At 44.7% G+C, this 19,775-nt stretch overlaps 1 protein-coding gene and 1 long non-coding RNA gene across 2 annotated transcripts; one reads left to right on the top strand and one right to left on the bottom strand.

The window, feature by feature from the left end:
* Positions 1 to 3,112: 3,112 nt before the first annotated feature.
* LOC6047634 lies at positions 3,113 to 4,229 on the bottom strand. The gene is made up of 3 exons (XR_005276594.1): positions 4,163 to 4,229; positions 3,651 to 4,104; positions 3,113 to 3,590 (listed from the first exon to the last, which is right to left on the bottom strand). It is a non-coding gene; the product is annotated as an uncharacterized LOC6047634 (long non-coding RNA).
* Positions 4,230 to 5,516: 1,287 nt separating this feature from the next.
* On the top strand, positions 5,517 to 19,326 carry LOC6047629 (protein virilizer). Its single transcript, XM_038255930.1, has 4 exons — positions 5,517 to 5,728; positions 5,785 to 9,983; positions 17,789 to 18,612; positions 18,671 to 19,326. The coding sequence occupies exons 1-4, from the start codon at positions 5,669 to 5,671 to the stop codon at positions 19,153 to 19,155; spliced, it is 5,568 nt and encodes a 1,855-aa protein (XP_038111858.1). The 5' UTR covers positions 5,517 to 5,668; the 3' UTR covers positions 19,156 to 19,326.
* Positions 19,327 to 19,775: the final 449 nt, after the last annotated feature.

The following is a 19,775-nucleotide window of genomic DNA, read 5'->3' on the forward strand; positions in this document are numbered from 1 at the left end:
ACATACAAACTATATGGCAAACAGGTATATCGTTCCATGAATTGTTGAACAATGGTTTGAATTGTTGGGACTTAGGAAAATTTTCGCTGAATTCAGGTATATCGTTCCATGAATTGTTGAACAATGGTTTGAATTGTTGGGACTTAGGAAAATTTTCGCTGAATTCAGGTATATCGTTCCATGAATTGTTAAAGTATTATTTGAATTATTCGGACTTAGGATTTTTTTTTTGCTGTAGTTCAATTGGCTCAATCATACCATACCTGTTTCAAATAATCCTAAGCGTTTGGCGAACAGTTATATCGTTCCATGAATTGTTGTACAATTGTTTGGATTATTGGGACTTAAGAGTTTTTCGCTGAGCTTCAAGTTGGAAATACTACGTCGGCTATGGTACCCTTATGTTTTAACAATAGCTGTTCCGAAAAATCCTTACCATATGGCGAAAAGTTATATTTCTCCATGAATTGTTGAACAATTGTTTGAATCATCGGGACTTAAGAAAATTTTCGCTAAAATTCATTTTTGGCTCAATCATACAAAAACTGTATGAAATAATACCAAACATATGAGGAATAATTATATCGTACCATTAATTGTTGTGCAATTGTTTCAATTATTAGGACTTAGGAAATTTTCCGCTTAGGTTTCTTTGACTAAATCATACCGAGTATCATAACTTTTATCATACCGGCTACAGTACTATTATGTTCTAACAATAGCTGTTTCGAACCATCCTAATCGTATGACGAATAGATACCGTTCATTAAATTGTAGGAAAAAAATCAACCATTCGAATATGTCAAGATAAGTGTAACAATTCGGGAAATAGTACCATTTTAATTTTGTTATATGGTCGTGACATTATATCAACAATATCACAAATGGTAACCATACCAGAAATAATTTTCTTATGATTTCGACAGTTTCACCTTTGGTATTTGATTATGCGGGTAACCATTGAGTTTTCTACTGAAGTGAAATATCTTGGTATTACTTTGGATAGGAAACTTAACTGGAATACTCATTTGAATCTTGGTACAAACTAAATAATTCTTAACCACAAGTAAGCGAGTAGGCAAGATTCCATTCATTCTCATATCAGGTAATATAAAAAAAAAACTAATTTTCCGGGAAATGTCCGTTCCGGGAAACGTCCATTCCGGGAAATTTCATTCCGGATAGCGTCCATTCCGGATAATGTCCATTCCGGATAACGTCCATTCCGGAAAACGTCCATTCCGGATAATGTCCATTCCGGAAAACGTCCATTCCGGGAAATGGAATTCCGCAAATTGTCATAGAATCACTTTTTTGTGTAATCGCAGTCGAACTGAAAAAATCGTAAGAAAAAGTGCGAAAACGAACTCAGTAAAGTGCGATTTTCAGTTACAGTGCAAGAAGTCAAGGCTGTATATCAAAGGTACTCGTCATCTTGCTTTGCATTAGTGTGAGTGCATGACTCCGTGCCACTAAAACCAAAACAATAACAAAAGAACAATGGGCCGTGCCAGGAAAACCAAAACATACACGCTCACCAAATAAAACCATATTTATGGTTATTATCATGAAAATTCGAGTTCAACCCATATAACCATTTTTATGGTTTAGTGGGTCGATCTTAAAATGTCATGATTTTCATGAACTGCCGAGTTCGACCATGGCGAAATATTTCACCGGATTTAGAGGCTTTGCAGGTTGCCTATCTTTGGGCGCTTTTGATTTTTCTTTTGGAATCCGATTTAAATTTAATTTGATTTAAAATAAATAAACAACGAAATTTTTATTCATAAAAAATATGTTTTATAAAATACAATATATTTATTTATTATTCAGCTGCAGATACGACCTGTCATATTACCGTGATCTGAAAGACCAATCGGTGCTGCTGGAGGCTGTTCTGGCCGGTCCTGGAGGAAGCTGTTTTGTCTTGCAGATGCTGCTGCAAATCGTCACGTCACGTGGCCCATCTTGTTCTCGGTCATTTCACCGTCTTCGACCTCGGCCAACACGGCGTCCTGGTTGGGTGGATCTTGCTGGCTGGCGGTGAGACATGGAACTGAACCGCCACGAGCTTCCCGGTGAGCTCGGAATGTAGAACGAGTTGTAGTAGCTACTTGGGCGCAAAGTCGAGATCGAGCTTTGTAGCGATGTTTGGCTAATCCGCCTGCTAATGTCCGCCGAGCGCATGCTGTAACCTCCCGAATCCGTCATCTGGCAGTTGTTCTAGGCAAAGGGCAATGGCAATCAGTACCAGCTTTCGCCGAGGCCGGACCACCGAGATCAACCATTTCCCGCAAGACGGGCAGGTTGGCGACCTGAAATTGAGAGACCATGATTTAGACAAGCTCAATACGTCACTGGATCATCTTTCAAACTCACCCTGCCGCCGTCGTAATCGTCCACCAGCCTAGCAGTAAGCACCTTCACCAATCAGATCCGACCTGTTCTTTTACCGTAATCTTAAGGAGCAGGAAAAGGATTAAGCGACGCTGCTGGAAGCTGTCCCGGCCGCCAAGGTGATGTTCACTGATGTGCCGATTGCTTCCTTCAAGGAGGAAACAGAGACGAGGGAGCAGTTTGGTCTGGCGACTGCTGCTGCACCGGCCGTCACTGGCACCGCCGTCACGAAGATGATCCAGACCGATTACTTTGTCACTATGCCGATGTTAAGCTCAAAGTGGAGCTGACTGTTGATCTCCGGGATTTTGGGCAGCGGATTGCTCATTAGAGAACCCTTGTTGTTGATGTGGTTTTGGAATCAATTCCGAGGATCTCCGGCACCTCCTGTCACTGTGGTTGGACCACCGAGGTCAACCATTTCCCGCAGAACGTATGCCAGATCGGCGACCTGAAATTGAAGAAACCATTCGTTAGACAAGCTCAATCATCAGTAGACCAACTTTCAAACTTAACTCCGAATCCTCGTCCGCGTACGGCCACGCCGTCAATTAATGTCTCCAAGACTGCCCAGCTGCATGCGGCCGCCGTCGTTGTCGTCCACCAGCCCTGCAGTAAGCGCCGGAATCGACATCGGACTGCTGATCGACGGTTGACTCGACGAGTGTGCGTCCGACCCCAACTTGATGCTCGAACTGCCCAGGCTCGTTGACTTGCCACTCTGCATAGCCTCTGACCGGGGGGCTTCCGTTGAACGAACAGGTGGTTCAAACTTTCCCCGTCGTCTCTCCCGCCGTGGTGATTTGCCCGATCGGACGCGTTGCTGAACGCCCTGCTACAACTTGGGTGGTAGGTGTACGGCTTTTCATCGGTGTGCGATCGCAGATGTGTTTTGAGGTTCTCCAGCCGGGAGTATGCCTAGCAGCAACCTTCAACCTATAAAAACGAAGCAAAGTCCTTACTCTCCATGGTGTGCATTGAGCTGAGGTTGAGTCCATGATGCGTTGAGGTGACCATCGCCGACCCGTTCAGAGGACTTCCCTTGTGCATTGGATCGTGCTGAGATGGTTCACGCTTGACGCGGGACTTCTTCTGCTGACCATTGCTGACGCTGGCCGCCTCTTGTCGTTTCACCTGGTTGGTGCATGGATGAGGAGGTCCTGCTTCTTGCTAGAGGGATTGGTGATTTGCTGTGAATAGGGAGTTCGACGTTAGTGCTGATCAGGAGATCCACTGCAGAAGCTTCTTACCTGCGACTTGGTCAAAGAATGTCCCGGATGCAGCGGATGGTTCAACGAAACCATTCTGGCTGTAGGCGGGTGAGGTCCGGGTGCTGCAGATGTGAAGGCATGACCGCGTGAAATCCAAGCGCCGGTCCCAGCGCACTAGCCGACATATATCCGTACGAGCCGCTATTACGGGAAGCGTTCACCAGCGAAGCCAACAAGTTCGGCGAGTACCGAATCATGGAGCGCGGAATTCCGGTTCGAGGTAGGCCAATCCGTGCCCAGTGCTGTCGGGCTCGCTGATATCCTTTGGCCCGGAGTGCTCCGTATCTTCTTAAACCTAGCATCGTTGACAGACGCTATTGTAGAAGGTTTGAACCACTTTAAGCGCATTCAACGGACATGGTCATCGTCATACCGAGTGGGCGATGTAACGTCGGTCGGAAATTAGATGGCACATTGAATCTCTCGAGGCGGCCTAAAATTAGAATAAAGTTAGTACCAGAATTGTTAGCACAGCACAAAATTGGTCGTACCGGTTTGAAGGGCCACCTTGATCTCGGGTTCTCACTGATGGTGATGGAATCGATACGAAAAAACGGGAAGGTTCAACCAGCGAAGCGACTTCCGGTCTCAACCGCAGTATGTTGGCGGCAGCTATCGCAGATTTTGGATATCGAGACGACCTGAAACTAGGATAAAATGATTAGTAAACTTGAATTGTAAAAACATTTTTTTTTTAAATAAAAAAGGTCCAATAAACCAAATTTCCAATTTTTGACTTTTGCGTGTTTTTTTAAACCGCTTTGAGTCAAACACCCAAAAATCAAAAACTGAAAATTTGGTTTATTGGAACCCTTAAAAAAAAAAAAAAAAAAACTTGCCAACTTAGGCCGGCAATCTTCCCAGGAAACTTGAAAACTTAACCAGGCAATCTTCCCAAGAATCCGTCCACCGGTGGACCATTTCCTCTAGCCAACTTAGGAAGGAAATCAGTTCACCGGTGGACGGATTCCTCCTGCAAAATATTGCCCAGGAATCTGTCTACCGGTGGCCGAATTCCTCCTGCAAAACATTGTCCGATTGACGCTCGACTGTGGGCGGATTCGTCCTGAAAAACATTTCCTAGGAATCCGTCCACCGGTGGATCAGTTCCTCATGCCAACTTAGGCAGACAATCCGTCCACCGGTAGACCAGTTCCCCTTTCCAACTTTAGAGGAAACCCGTCCACCGGTGGACTAGTTCTTCCTGCCAACATGGCAAGGCAATCCGTCCTCCGGAGGAACAGATTCTCTTATAAAAATCCGTCCTTTGAGGGACCGACTTCACTTGGCCACCGTTGCGAGTGAAATGATCTGATCAACGGTGGCCAAATTTCACCCGGAACCCGAAACATACTTACCTGTTCCGATCCGTGAACCGTCTTAGCACGAAAACCTGAGAAAAATGACAACTTGAAACGTTTCCAAAAAATTGCGAAATTTTGCTAAGTCCAAAATCACACTTTTGGGAGTTCGATGAATCGATCTTGTTTTTTCATGATTTTCACCATTTCACAAGTTCGAGAAATCACACTTTTTCGAGTTCGCTTCAGCGAACTGGCAAAAGTGGGATATCTGAACTCCCAAAAGTGGGATTTTTTGTAACCGTGTAAACAATGTCAGTGTCAGTGGAGTGAGAGAGTCAGAGATAGCGATTTTGACAACCGCACTACTACACACTCAATCGCGAGTACCTTAGGTAGAAAGCCATGGCAAGAAGTCATTAAATTTAAATTTTTGCGTTTGCGCCAAGGTTTGCGCTCACCTTTCCTTTCCCAAACCTTGATTGTTTACATCGCGCGTTCCGTCAAAGCGCAAAGTACGCAGCCATTCTCTTGACATATTGAGATCAAAAAAAGTAGCGGCATTTTGTTTTTGCAGTCGTGGTGCGTGGCTCTAAAATTTAATTTCAAGTTTAATCCAACTAAAAGTGTAAAATTTCTCTTAAAAAGTACATCAAAAGTTCAATTAAGTGACAAAGCACAAGCGAAGCTTGAAAAATGGACGAAGAAACGCCGGAGCTGCTGTTTTTCGACACCTTTTCGCACGACACCTACGAGGTGAGTTGCGGTCTTCTTATTCTTCCCGGGCGGGACTAAATTGTTTCCTTCCGCAGAAGTTGAACCTGGATCTGGTGCAGTTTCCGAAGCCGGTGTACATCACCGAGGTGCGCATCATCCCGCTGGGCGCGCGCGTCCAGGCGGACTTTCCGGGCGGCGTGCGGCTCGGGGCGACCAATCCGTCGCTGTTCAAAATCGAGCTGTTCGTGAACGATCTGGGGAAGCCGGGGGCGCCGACGTTCGAGTGCCTCGGGGACTTTGAGTACAACCAGAACAACTGTATCCACCTGGAGTGCGGCAAGCCGGACGATGGCGCGCGCCGCATTCCGACGGACGGGCTGGTGTTGAAGGGATTCTACACGACGATTACGTTGGCGGTTTATGGGATATTGACGGCGAACATCGCGGAGCCGATTGTGTCGCCGCGGGAGACGACTCCGCAGCCGGAGGTGGCGCCGGTGGAGGTGGTGCCGGCGGTGGATGGACCGATTGCGGAACCGGGTGGGGTTGGGCAGGAGTGGCCGGAGGAACCACCTGCAGTGGTGGTTGCGACGGAGGTGTTTGTCCAGAAGGAGTACCCGGAGCCGGCGGATGGGGGCGAGGATATTCCGAAGGATCCGCGTCCGTACGCTCGGCGGGCGTTGCACGCGACGGCGGTCGTCTGCCCGGCGGAACCTTCCTCGCCGAAGCACGTCGTCGTGGAGTGTGAAGGGGCGGGGGGGAAGAAGCGGGTTTCCCGCTCGACGGAACGCCACTACGAGCCGAGGGGTGCGAGGGGTCGCTCGCACGAGTACTCGCGATCGCCGAGCTTGTGCAAGGACTATCAGGGCGGTGCGGCGCCACCTGTCGGTGGCCAGAAGCGCGAGTGGTCGCGCAGTCCGCATCGGGGATCGTCGTCGCGGCGGATTCGGAGCAGCTCGTACGATCGGGGTGGTGTGCGGAGGGGATCGACGGATGATCGTGGGACGACACGAGACGACCGGTCGGGGCGGCGTCCGCGTTCGCCGCTGGATTCGCCGCGGCGTCCCCGCTCGCCGGATCCGCACGACGATTACGACGAGGATGACTTCCGGAGGGGAGGTCACGGCAAGTACGGGGATAAGCCTCCGAGAATCAAAACCACTTCGGTGTCGGCGGCTACGCCGCCTGGTGTTGGAGGGGTTGAGGAAGAGGGGTTGGCTCCGCCAACGGAACTGTTTGAGGCCATTTTGAGCGACGAAGAGATCGTTGAGGACTTTGACTACGATGTGGAGTACGAGATGGGTGGAGGAGGTGCTGCCGGAGGGGAGGATTACGGCAAGGGATTCAATCCGTTTGCAGCGGTTCTGAAGAAGTTTGAGTTGGGAGTGGAGAAGGGCGGTGACGAGACGAACGCGGTTCGGCAGTTGGAGATTGTGTTGAAGAACAATCGGTATAACAAGAAGACGACGCTGGAGTTTGGAGCTGAGAGTGGCGACTTCAAGGAGGGGTTCGTCGATTATACGGAGCAAATTGTCCTGCTGTTGAACCAGATCTTCAGTGAGACTCCGCAGAGGGTGAAGTTTGAGCGGACGCTGGAGGACTGGATCGCGGGGAAGAGTGAGGGCGTGGAGATCATGCTGAACTGTATCAAGTTGGGACTGGACGTTGATCGAGCCATGACGCATCCTCAGCCTGCGTACAAGCTGCGCCACATGAAGGCAGGGATTCGGTTGATTGAGTTGCTCGGAGCAACGGACGCGTTCATCAAGGTCGTCCTGGAGCAGGAGGACTTCAACATCTTCGACAAGCTTCTTGGCTTGTACTCGCAGAGCTACATGGCACTGTCGATCAAGCTGATGATCATCCGGTCGATCTGCGCCTGTTTGGACACGAAGCGCGGCTTGGACTACTTCCTCAGTCCGGAGTACAACGGCTACCAGATTCTGCTAGATCTGATCCAGGAAAACCCCTCGACGAGGATCAGCTTCGCGCTCAAGTCACTATTGAAGAAGATCAACCTGTACGAGAACCTGGATCTGGTGCGCAGCACCGTATCGGACGTGTACGCAACTCGCAACGACCCGGCCTTCAAACCGGACCCCGCCCAGCTCTCCGTCCTGGAGAACTGCTTCGCCGAACTGACCAAGGCCATCACCTGGGACGCGATCGCGTACAGCCAACCCAAGCGCTTCCTCCCAGTCTCCTCCAAGTTCGAGATCCACAAGGACATCCGCTCCTCCGTCACCGCGAACCGCAGCTTCGTCGCCTTCTTCAACATCCACCACCTGCTCGAGACGATCATCTTCCTGCTCGAAATGAAACTCCCCTCGTCCTCCCTCATCGGTGCCGTCTACGACCTTCTCTCCGCCCTCCTCAAAAACCACCAAAAGCTCGACTATCTCATGGAGAACGTCGACGCCGTGAACGTCCTGCTCAAGATCCTCTTCCAGCACTGTCCGTCGTCCAGCGCCGACGAAGACTTCCTGCACGACCTGACCCGCGGTCAGCTGCTCGGCCTCGAGATGGCCTACAAGCTGCAAACGCTGTACTACATTGACGCGATCGGGCAAACCCGCGAGGACGTCGACCGGCAGGTAGAATCGCTCCAAGCCCTGTTCCAGCTGGCCTGCAGCTTCGGCAAGCGGTACGTCGTCGAGGTGATTTGCATGGAGCAGAACATGAAGTTGTTCTTGGAGTTGATTGACGGCGAGAAGCGCGCACTCGCGAAGGAGGGTTCACCTGGGATGAAGCACAAATCGCCGGTGCTGAGCTATAGCGTTGACTTGGTCGATTGCGCCGTTCGGCACTGCGAGCACGTCGGATATCTGGTGCAGCACGGCGAGAAGCTGCTCAACTTGGTGAAGACTCACGAGCAGTTCGAGTCGTCGGTTAGTGCGATGCTGCAGGAGATGGCGGTTTACCTGAAACCGCTGGAGATCCACGAGCTGTTTACGTACGAGGACATCAACCCGCTGGTGGAGCTGATGAAGCGCAGTCTGGAGTTCATCACGACCTTCCCGGGCGATCTGATCATGTCGCTGCGGTTGCTGCGCTTCCTGGGGATCCCCGAGCACGACGGAATCGTCGGTGCCAACCCGAGCCACGTCGAGCTCAAGTACAAGTACACGATTCTGCAGTTTTACTCAGCCGACGGGAAGACCCTCCTCATTTCCATCCTGGAGAAGCTCAACACGTACTTTGACCAACCGGCGCTGCACGCCTCCAGCCTGGCCAGCATGCAGGGCGTCCTCCTAACCCAAATCCTGACCCCACTCGTCCAGGTCCTCCGCAAAATCATGACCTACCTGATCGAGTGCCGCAACACCGAGTTCAAGGACCTGACCGTGATCGAACCCCTGCTCCGCACCTACGCCCTCATGCAGAGCGTCCCCGTCAACGCCGCCGCCATCAACGACGCCCGCGAAGTCCAAAAGGACATCATCAAGATCCTGCTCACCTTCACCCAACCCACCCCAACGGACGGCCTCGACACCAACAACATCCACAAAAGCCTCTGGACCCAAATGGTCGGCGAACTCATCAAGTTCATCCTCTACGGCCCCAACTACTTCATCCCCGGACTCCTCGTCTTCTCCGAACTCCTACCCCTCCCCCTCCCCATCCAATGCCGCCAAGAACTCACCCCAACCGAAATCAGCAAACTCATCAACGAACGCCAACTCTGGTCGGCCCACCTCCATCCACAATCCCCCGCCATCACCGAAATGATCCAAACCATCTGCCCCTCCAGCTACACCCCCCTCCTCGTCATCTTCAGCCGCGTCTGTCTCCAACTCTCCGACCTCGCCCCCAACATGACCCTCCTCATCTCGAAAGCCATCACCGACCTAACCATCCAGGAACCCCTCCTCCCAAACACCCCCCCCGACGACCAGAAACCCCTCAAAGGACTCGCCACCACCGCCCACGCCCGGCTCTTCTCCTTCCTCGGCAGTCTCGTGTGCCACGCGTCCGTCAAAATCTCCGTCCTCTCGATCCTGTCCGGCCGCATCATGGACCTGATGACCAACATCCTGCTGAACCCGGGCCAAACCCCAGCGCACCAGCAAACCCAGGAGAACATCTACATCGTGTTCCAGAACCTGCTGGATTCGGAGTTTTCGATGGTGTTTGCGAACATTTCGCCGATGATGCAGCTGGCGTGCTCGCTCCCACCCAAGGAGATCATCGAGAGCTGCTGCGGGACGATTGTGGAGAACATTGCCAGCGAGGAGGTCGGCATGGGGGTGCTGGTGGCGGCGGTGCGGACCATGCTGCTGCTGACCGAGCATGAGTGAGTATTGATTTGAGCTTGAGCCTTTTTTTCGCTAAAAGTTTTCCGTAGTAACAGTTCAATAGGGCGAATCTGCGTTTGTAAACAAACAGTCTATCCCTTTTGCTCTGTTAGCAAAAATAGGCAAATATACGAAATTTGAGCCAAACGTTGAAAATTTTGGCGAAGTTGATTCAGATTTAGCGATTTTCAAAAACAAATTGATGGTGTTTGAGTACAGATTGTGATTTAAGTTTGAAATAAAGATTTCAACAAATTCGATTTATTGGCATTTGGCTCCGACAGCTCCGAGAGAGTAGACGTGTGTGACGTGCGCGCTAAAGGCATCGTGCCTCGAGTTGTTTGACGGATGGAGGTGGAAGAGACCTCCGAGACGGATGATTTCCAACTCATCCCCGGAAATCGGAAGCGGAAGAAGACCCCTGAGATCACCGGAGCTGTCGTCGGAGAAGGAAAAGTGGAGCAGAATGTGCTCAATAACAACAAGTTCAGCTCGCTAGCGGAAAACGAAAACAACAACAATGCCAGCCCAGCAGGAGGAGGAGACGCGGTTCCAGCACCCGGCCAGTCGGCAGGTAAACAAAAGCAACCACCTTTGGTGGTGAAGAGCACCACGGATTTTTACAAGCTCGTGGCAATAGTAGAAAGCTGTAAATTTGGTTTCAACCCGATTTGGAATCAAGGTGAACTGCTTCTCTGTCAAAGATTTTGACAAGTTGCAAGAGCTCCTCAAGAAGAAAGTGGAATTCTACACCCACGAACGGCGGAGCGTACGAAATCATCGGGTGGTTCTTCGTGGTTTTCCTGATTAACTGAAACCGGACGAGGTACTTGCTGAAGAGGGATCTCAAGCTGGAAGCGCTGGAGGTGCATATCATCAAGCGGAAGGAAAAGTCCACCGTGGACGAAACTCCGTACATTGTGGTCTTCCCCAAGGGATACACCAATCTAAAGAAGCTCTCTGCAATGAAAGTTGTGGCAAGCACTATCATCCGGTGGGAGGCCTACCGGAACAAGCGGCCGAATGTGACCCAGTGCAGGAACTGTTTGCAGCTTTGCCATGGGACCAGAAACTGCCACCTCAAGGGGAGGTGCAACAACTGTGGGGGTCCCCACAAGACCAAGAAGCCGAGCCGAAGCGGTGTGCCAACTGCTCTGGAGCCCACGAAGCCACGGACCTCAGCTGTCCCAAGCGTGCGGACTTCATCCGGAGGCGCCAGCAGGCGTCGAAACCAAAACCGCCGGCAAAGAAGGCGGAGAAGCAGAGTCCAGCAGTTCCGGCGTTTACGCCGGCGAAGTTCAAGATGGAGAATCGAAGGATCGCCCACGACCCGCAGGAAGCAGCCAAGGTGGCCCCCGAGACGGTGGAGCCACGGAGAAGGAAGCCGGGGAGGTACTCTACAGTTCGGCTGAGCTGTGGGGCATTTTCTCCGAATACATCGGCAGGTTCAAGACCTGCAAGACCCGCTTGGACCAAGTAACCCTCGGTAGTTACATGATCTCCAAGCATGGATTTTACTTTTATTATATATTAGATTTTAAACCGATCCTCGGTCCCAACCTGGTCGTAGCACCTAAAAGGACCTAATAAAAATAAGTTATGAATAATTTTTTTTTATTTATTCCAAAAAGTCAAAAACCAAAGGCAAAAATTTAAAACAAATCGAAATAAAAAAAAAAGCTTCAAAAAGTTAATATTAAACCTAAAAATGAAAAATTCCATGTCAAACTAAACGCTTTACACGGTAAAAAAAATATAAATAGGGAAATAATGTTGTTAAAAAGAAAAAAATGTATTTTTTTTAATATTCCATAAAATCAAAATTTCATTGAAAAAAACACGATCAAAATTTCAATAAATCCAAAATGTTCAGTTTTAACAAATTTAAAAAAATAACATGTAAAAAAATAGGAATTTTGTAAATTCAAAAAAAATCTGTTCTTTTTTAAGAAAATATTTTTTTTTTAATTTTTAATAGGTAATCTCATTAATTATATTTTTTTTAAATCTACAATTGCAAAAACTCTTGAGTTTCAAAAAATTTGAAGAAAACAGAAATATATAAAAAAACAGTTCTGAACTGCATGTACAGAGTTTTCGAGAATCCTTTCAGCTGTGTCTCAAAACTTTAAATTGGTTGTAAAAGGAAAACTTTTCAAAGTTAAAATTATAAATATTACAAAAATTACAAACAAAAAAATCATTGCAAAAGTAATACGCCGAACGACAAAAACGATAAAATTTATCATTCATAATTTCTAAAATAACAAAAATGACAAATATAAAAAATAAAAAAAACTAAAATGACAAAAAAAAAAACAAAAAGTAAAAATAAAAAAAAACGAACATATCATGAAAATGCACAGAATAAAAAATACAACAATGCAAATCATTACAAAAATACCAAAAATGGCAATAATTACAAAAAAGGTCAAATGACAAATATGTATACAAAAAAAAAACAGAAATTACAAAATATAAAAAAAATACAGAAATAACAAAAATGATAAAAATGAAAAAAAAAAATAACAAAAAGAACCAAAATAATAAAAAAAACACATAAAACACAAATCAAACATTACTAAAAAGACCAAAATGGTCAAAATTACCAAAATCACTAAAATGACCAAAATGGTCAAAATGACCAAATGGTCAAAATAACCAAAATAGTCAAAATGACCGAAATCACTAAAATGGCCAAAATGGTCGAAATGACCAAAAATACCGGAAAGACCAAAATGAACAAAATGAACAAAATCGCTAAAATGATCAAAATGGTCAAAAAGACCAAAATGGTCAAAATGACCAAAATGACCAAAATGGTCAAAATAAGCAAAATGGCCAAAATGACCGATATTATCAAAATGACTAAAATGACCAAAATGATCAAAATTACCAAAATGATAATCCAAATGATCAAAATGATCCAAATGACCAAAATGACCGAAGTTATCAAAATGACTAAAATGACCAAAATGGTCAAAATGGTCAAAATGACCAAAATTACTAAAATGACCGAAATGATCCAAATGACCAAAATGTTCCAAATTATCAAAATGACTAAAATGACCAAAATGACCAAAAAGACTGAAACGACCTAAATGGTCAAAGTGACCAAAATGACTAAAATTACCAAAATCGCTAACATGACCAATATGACCGAAAAGACCAAAATGACCGAAAAGACCAAAATGACCAAAATGACCGAAATGACCAAAATGACCGAAATGACCAAAATGACTGAAATGACCGAAATTATCAAAATAACTAAAATTACCAAAATGGTAAAAATGATCAAAATGATCAAAATGACCTAAATGACCTAAATGACCTAATGACCGAAATGACCAAAAAGACTGAAACGACCTAAATGACCGAAATGATCAAAATGACTAAAATGACCAAAATCACTAAAATGGTCAAAATAACCAAAATGACCTAAATGACCAAAATGACCAAAATGACCAAAAGACCATAATGACCAAAATGGTCAAAATGACCAAAATGACCGAAATGACCAAAATTACTAAAATGACCGAAATGATCCAAATGACCAAAATGTTCCAAATTATCAAAATGACTAAAATGACCAAAATGACCAAAAAGACTGAAACGACCTAAATGGTCAAAGTGACCAAAATGACTAAAATTACCAAAATCGCTAACATGACCAATATGACCGAAAAGACCAAAATGACCGAAAAGACCAAAATGACCAAAAATGACCGAAATGACCAAAATGACCGAAATGACCAAAATGACTGAAATGACCGAAATTATCAAAATAACTAAAATTACCAAAATGGTAAAAATGATCAAAATGATCAAAATGACCTAAATGACCTAAATGACCTAATGACCGAAATGACCAAAAAGACTGAAACGACCTAAATGACCGAAATGATCAAAATGACTAAAATGACCAAAATCGCTAACATGACCAAAATGACCAAAATGACCGAAATGACTAAAAAGATCGAAAAGACCAAATTAACCAAAATGGTCAAAATGACCGAAATTATCAAAATGACTAAAATGGTCAAAATGATCAAAATGGCCGAAAAGACCAAAATGACCAAAATGACCGAAATGATCAAAATGGCTAAAATGACCAAAATCACTAAAATGGTCAAAATAACCAAAATGACCAAAAAGATCGAAAAGACCAAAATGGTTAACATGACTGAAACGGTTAAAATTACCAAAATGGTCAAAATTACCAAAATGACCAAAATGACCGAAATGACCAAAATTACCAAAATCACTAAAATGACCGAAATGACCAAAATGACCGAAAAGACCAAAATGACCGAAAAGACCAAAATGACCAAAAATGACCGAAATGACCAAAATGATCGAAATGACCAAAATGACTGAAATGACCGAAATTATCAAAATAACTAAAATTACCAAAATGGTCTAAATGATCAAAATGACCTAAATGACCTAAATGACCTAATGACCGAAATGACCAAAAAGACTGAAACGACCTAAATGACCGAAATGATCAAAATGACTAAAATGACCAAAATCACTAACATGACCAAAATGACCGAAATGACTAAAAAGATCGAAAAGACCAAATTAACCAAAATGGTCAAAATGACCGAAATTATCAAAATGACTAAAATGACCAAAATGGTCAAAATGATCAAAATTGCCGAAAAGACCAAAATGACCAAATGGCCGAAATGATCAAAATGGCTAAAATGACCAAAATCACTAAAATGGTCAAAATAACCAAAATGACCTAAATGACCAAAATGACCAAAAAGACCGAAAAGACCAAAATGGTTAACATGACTGAAACGGTCAAAATTACCAAAATGGTCAAAATTACCAAAATGACCAAAATGACCGAAATGACCAAAATTACCAAAATCACTAAAATGACCGAAATGATCCAAATGACCAAAATGATACAAATGACCGAAATTAACAAAATGGTCAAAAAGACCAAAATGATCAAAATGACTAAAATGACCAAAATCACTAAAATGACCAAAATGATCAAAATGACCAAAATGGTCAAAATAACCAAAATGGTCAAAGTGACCAAAATGACTAAAATGACCAAAATCACTAAAATGACCAAAATGATCAAAATGACCAAAATGGTCAAAATAACCAAAATGGTCAAAATGGTCAAAATGATCAAAATGACCGAAAAGACCAAAATGACCAAAATGACCAAAAAGACTGAAACGACCTAAATGGTCAAAGTGACCAAAATGACTAAAATTACCAAAATCGCTAACATGACCAATATGACCGAAAAGACCAAAATGACCGAAAAGACCAAAATGACCAAAAATGACCGAAATGACCAAAATGACCGAAATGACCAAAATGACTGAAATGACCGAAATTATCAAAATAACTAAAATTACCAAAATGGTAAAAATGATCAAAATGATCAAAATGACCTAAATGACCTAAATGACCTAATGACCGAAATGACCAAAAAGACTGAAACGACCTAAATGACCGAAATGATCAAAATGACTAAAATGACCAAAATCGCTAACATGACCAAAATGACCAAAATGACCGAAATGACTAAAAAGATCGAAAAGACCAAATTAACCAAAATGGTCAAAATGACCGAAATTATCAAAATGACTAAAATGGTCAAAATGATCAAAATGGCCGAAAAGACCAAAATGACCAAAATGACCGAAATGATCAAAATGGCTAAAATGACCAAAATCACTAAAATGGTCAAAATAACCAAAATGACCAAAAAGATCGAAAAGACCAAAATGGTTAACATGACTGAAACGGTTAAAATTACCAAAATGGTCAAAATTACCAAAATGACCAAAATGACCGAAATGACCAAAATTACCAAAATCACTAAAATGACCGAAATGACCAAAATGACCGAAAAGACCAAAATGACCAAAAATGACCGAAATGACCAAAATGATCGAAATGACCAAAATGACTGAAATGACCGAAATTATCAAAATAACTAAAATTACCAAAATGGTCTAAATGATCAAAATGACCTAAATGACCTAATGACCGAAATGACCAAAAAGACTGAAACGACCTAAATGACCGAAATGATCAAAATGACTAAAATGACCAAAATCACTAACATGACCAAAATGACCGAAATGACTAAAAAGATCGAAAAGACCAAATTAACCAAAATGGTCAAAATGACCGAAATTATCAAAATGACTAAAATGACCAAAATGGTCAAAATGATCAAAATTGCCGAAAAGACCAAAATGACCAAAATGGCCGAAATGATCAAAATGGCTAAAATGACCAAAATCACTAAAATGGTCAAAATAACCAAAATGACCTAAATGACCAAAATGACCAAAAAGACCGAAAAGACCAAAATGGTTAACATGACTGAAACGGTCAAAATTACCAATATGGTCAAAATTACCAAAATGACCAAAATGACCGAAATGACCAAAATTACCAAAATCACTAAAATGACCGAAATGACCAAAATGACCGAAAAGACCAAAATGACCAAAAATGACCGAAATGACCAAAATGATCGAAATGACCAAAATGACTGAAATGACCGAAATTATCAAAATAACTAAAATTACCAAAATGGTCTAAATGATCAAAATGACCTAAATGACCTAATGACCGAAATGACCAAAAGACTGAAACGACCTAAATGACCGAAATGATCAAAATGACTAAAATGACCAAAATCACTAACATGACCAAAATGACCGAAATGACTAAAAAGATCGAAAAGACCAAATTAACCAAAATGGTCAAAATGACCGAAATTATCAAAATGACTAAAATGACCAAAATGGTCAAAATGATCAAAATTGCCGAAAAGACCAAAATGACCAAAATGGCCGAAATGATCAAAATGGCTAAAATGACCAAAATCACTAAAATGGTCAAAATAACCAAAATGACCTAAATGACCAAAATGACCAAAAAGACCGAAAAGACCAAAATGGTTAACATGACTGAAACGGTCAAAATTACCAATATGGTCAAAATTACCAAAATGACCAAAATGACCGAAATGACCAAAATTACCAAAATCACTAAAATGACCGAAATGATCCAAATGACCAAAATGATACAAATGACCGAAATTAACAAAATGGTCAAAAGACCAAAATGATCAAAATGACTAAAATGACCAAAATCACTAAAATGACCAAAATGATCAAAATGACCAAAATGGTCAAAATAACCAAAATGGTCAAAGTGACCAAAATGACTAAAATGACCAAAATCACTAAAATGACCAAAATGATCAAAATGACCAAAATGGTCAAAATAACCAAAATGGTCAAAATGGTCAAAATGATCAAAATGACCGAAAAGACCAAAATGACCAAAATGACCAAAATGGTCGAAATGACAAAAAATACCGAAAAGACCAAAATTACCGAAATGATCAAAATAACTAAAATTACAGAAATGACCAAAATTACCAAAATGGTCGAAATAATCAAAATGAAAATAATGAAAAAAAAATACCAGAATGTCCAAAACGGCCAAAATGACCGAAATTACCAAACAACCCATAAGAACAAAATGAAAATAGTTACCAAAATTACAAAAAAAAAATAATAAGAATGACAAAAGGAAACAAAAATAACAACAAATTTCAAAAATTACAAAAATTTCTTCGGCAAAGTTTTGGAGGTTGCCTTATATTGCAATTTAGCGCACATATGATTCGTTGAAAAGGTTATGTTTAATGATATGTGCACACAAAATGTTGCATTTTGTGAAATAAATTAACGAAAACATTGATATAAAATACTGAATTTGAACACATTTCCCTCCCCCGCAGCATCACCCTCTCGATCCTGCTGACCGCCGTCGAGAAGCGCAAGGACGCCATGCTCGCAGTCGTCCAAAAGTTCGCCGACAAAGCGCGCGAGGCCCCGGACACGTACCGCCAGCTGTTCATCCTGCTGACCGAATTCTGGCGCTCGCTCATCACCATCGACGAGACGGCCCTGGTCGGGTTTAACCTGCCCAAGCGCACAATCCGCCTGACGCCGGAACAACTCGGTGCCATGTTGGTCCCGAAGGTCATCAAGAAGGAGGGCCAGGAGTTGCCCCCGTCGGAACCGGGCGATTGTGGCCAGTTGTTGAAGGAGTTGCTGGTGTTTTTCAAGCCGGAACCGAAACCGGACGCGGAACCGGAGGAGGCTGCCCAGTTGGTTCCGCCGGTGGTGGACAACCTGGAGGATAATTTGCTGATGTTGCTGGATCAGCTGAAGGAGGCGAAATCGACGGGCGGCGAGTGTTTGTTTGACTTTGGAGTGGTGGAACCGTTGCCACAGGCGGAAGGCATCGTGACGCAGTACGCCTCACGGAGTGTGTTTATCGTGAGCGAAGAGTTTGAGGATCAGCTGAAGGCGAGCTATTGGTTGAGCTTTTCTCCTTGCGATGAGGACTTGGAGCGGGAGCAGATTCCGTGCGACCTGCAGGAGCTGGCCAAGAGTTGTCTGACCGGGGATTGTAACTTGACGTCGGATTGCAAGCGGTTGCTGCATTTGTCGGCGTCACCGCACTCGACGAGGGACCGCGTGGCCACGGCGCCGTGCTTCCGGACGAGACGGGTTGAGGTGGAACCCAGCACCGGGAGGCCGGAGAAGAAGATTTTCGGTGAGTTTGGGAAATGGCCCCCTTAAAATACAGCTCTAATATTTGTTCCAAATTCCAGCAACTCCCCTCCGCGGACGCGGCTTCACTCGTGCCCCCATCACCCGGGGAGACCTGTTCCGGTCGCGCCCACCAAACACCTCCCGTCCTCCCTCGCTCCACGTGGACGACTTCCTGGCGCTGGAAACGTGCGGCGCTCAACCGACCGGGCCCACCGGCTACAACAAGCTCTCGCGGGACATTATTACGATTCGGGGCAGCGGCCGGGGACGGGGTCGCTCCTTCTCGGATCGTGGGCGCTCGGGCGGATCGGGTTCCGGTGGGGGAGGTGGTGGTGGCGGCGGCGGAGGAGGTTGGAATCGCGACCGTGACGTGCGGCATGGCCCGTCCGGGGATCACTTTGGTGGGGGTGGCGGCGGCGGCGGTGGTGGACACAACCACTACCGGGAATCGTCCCAGAACCACTTTGGGGCGCCGCACGTGCGGTCCCGGTCCGGGCGTGGGTTCAACCGGTACGGCGGAAGGCCGTACTCGAGGCCGATTTAATAAACGGATTGTGCTTCGACATTGTTGTGCGGGCTTGCACGCTATCATTATCTGATCGTGGACATGCAAATCAAGTAGATTGAGTCTGTGACGGCCAACTTAACGTGTGTGTGCATTTATCTAACATTGACTATATTTCACTATGAATAAATATGATTCTTCAATAAAATTGGATTTTGCCATTTTTTTTCTTCGTAGAACTCGCAAAGAAATGACATAACCAGTTGGCGAAAGAAAAGAGACGAAATTTAAATCTCAATCTCTTCCTCTACAAAGCTTTTCTTTCTGTGCTGGGCAGGAAGGGACCATCCATAAACCACGTGGACACTTTTTTGGTAATCTGTTACCCCCCCCCCCCCCCACCCTCCTCTCGTGGACAATTGTCCATACAAAAAAACTTTTTTGTATGGATCGTGGACAATCGCCATACCACCCCCCCCCCTAAAGTGTCCACGTGGTTTATGGACGGTCCCGAAGTTGCGTGATCGAGCTTAGATGAGGGAGTCGAATGCTAATTTGTGGGAAGAATCGCAAAACAAAATTTTGGAGCGTATTCACCTAGTGGTAGGGAAAAACAATAATTCCCACTGCGCAGTTCTCTACGAAATCGGTCTTTTTTT

The sequence above is a fragment of the Culex quinquefasciatus genome, chromosome 1, assembly GCF_015732765.1.
Source record: "Culex quinquefasciatus strain JHB chromosome 1, VPISU_Cqui_1.0_pri_paternal, whole genome shotgun sequence".
Lineage (NCBI taxonomy): Eukaryota > Metazoa > Arthropoda > Insecta > Diptera > Culicidae > Culex > Culex quinquefasciatus.

Coding starts and splice junctions, on each gene's coding strand:
- LOC6047629 (XM_038255930.1), top strand. CDS start 5,669: ATGGACGAAGAAACGCCGGAGCTGCTGTTTTTCGACACCTTTTCGCAC. Junction 5,729..5,784: donor TTTCGCACGACACCTACGAG/GTGAGTTGCGGT, acceptor TTCCTTCCGCAG/AAGTTGAACCTGGATCTGGT. Junction 18,613..18,670: donor GCCGGAGAAGAAGATTTTCG/GTGAGTTTGGGA, acceptor TCCAAATTCCAG/CAACTCCCCTCCGCGGACGC.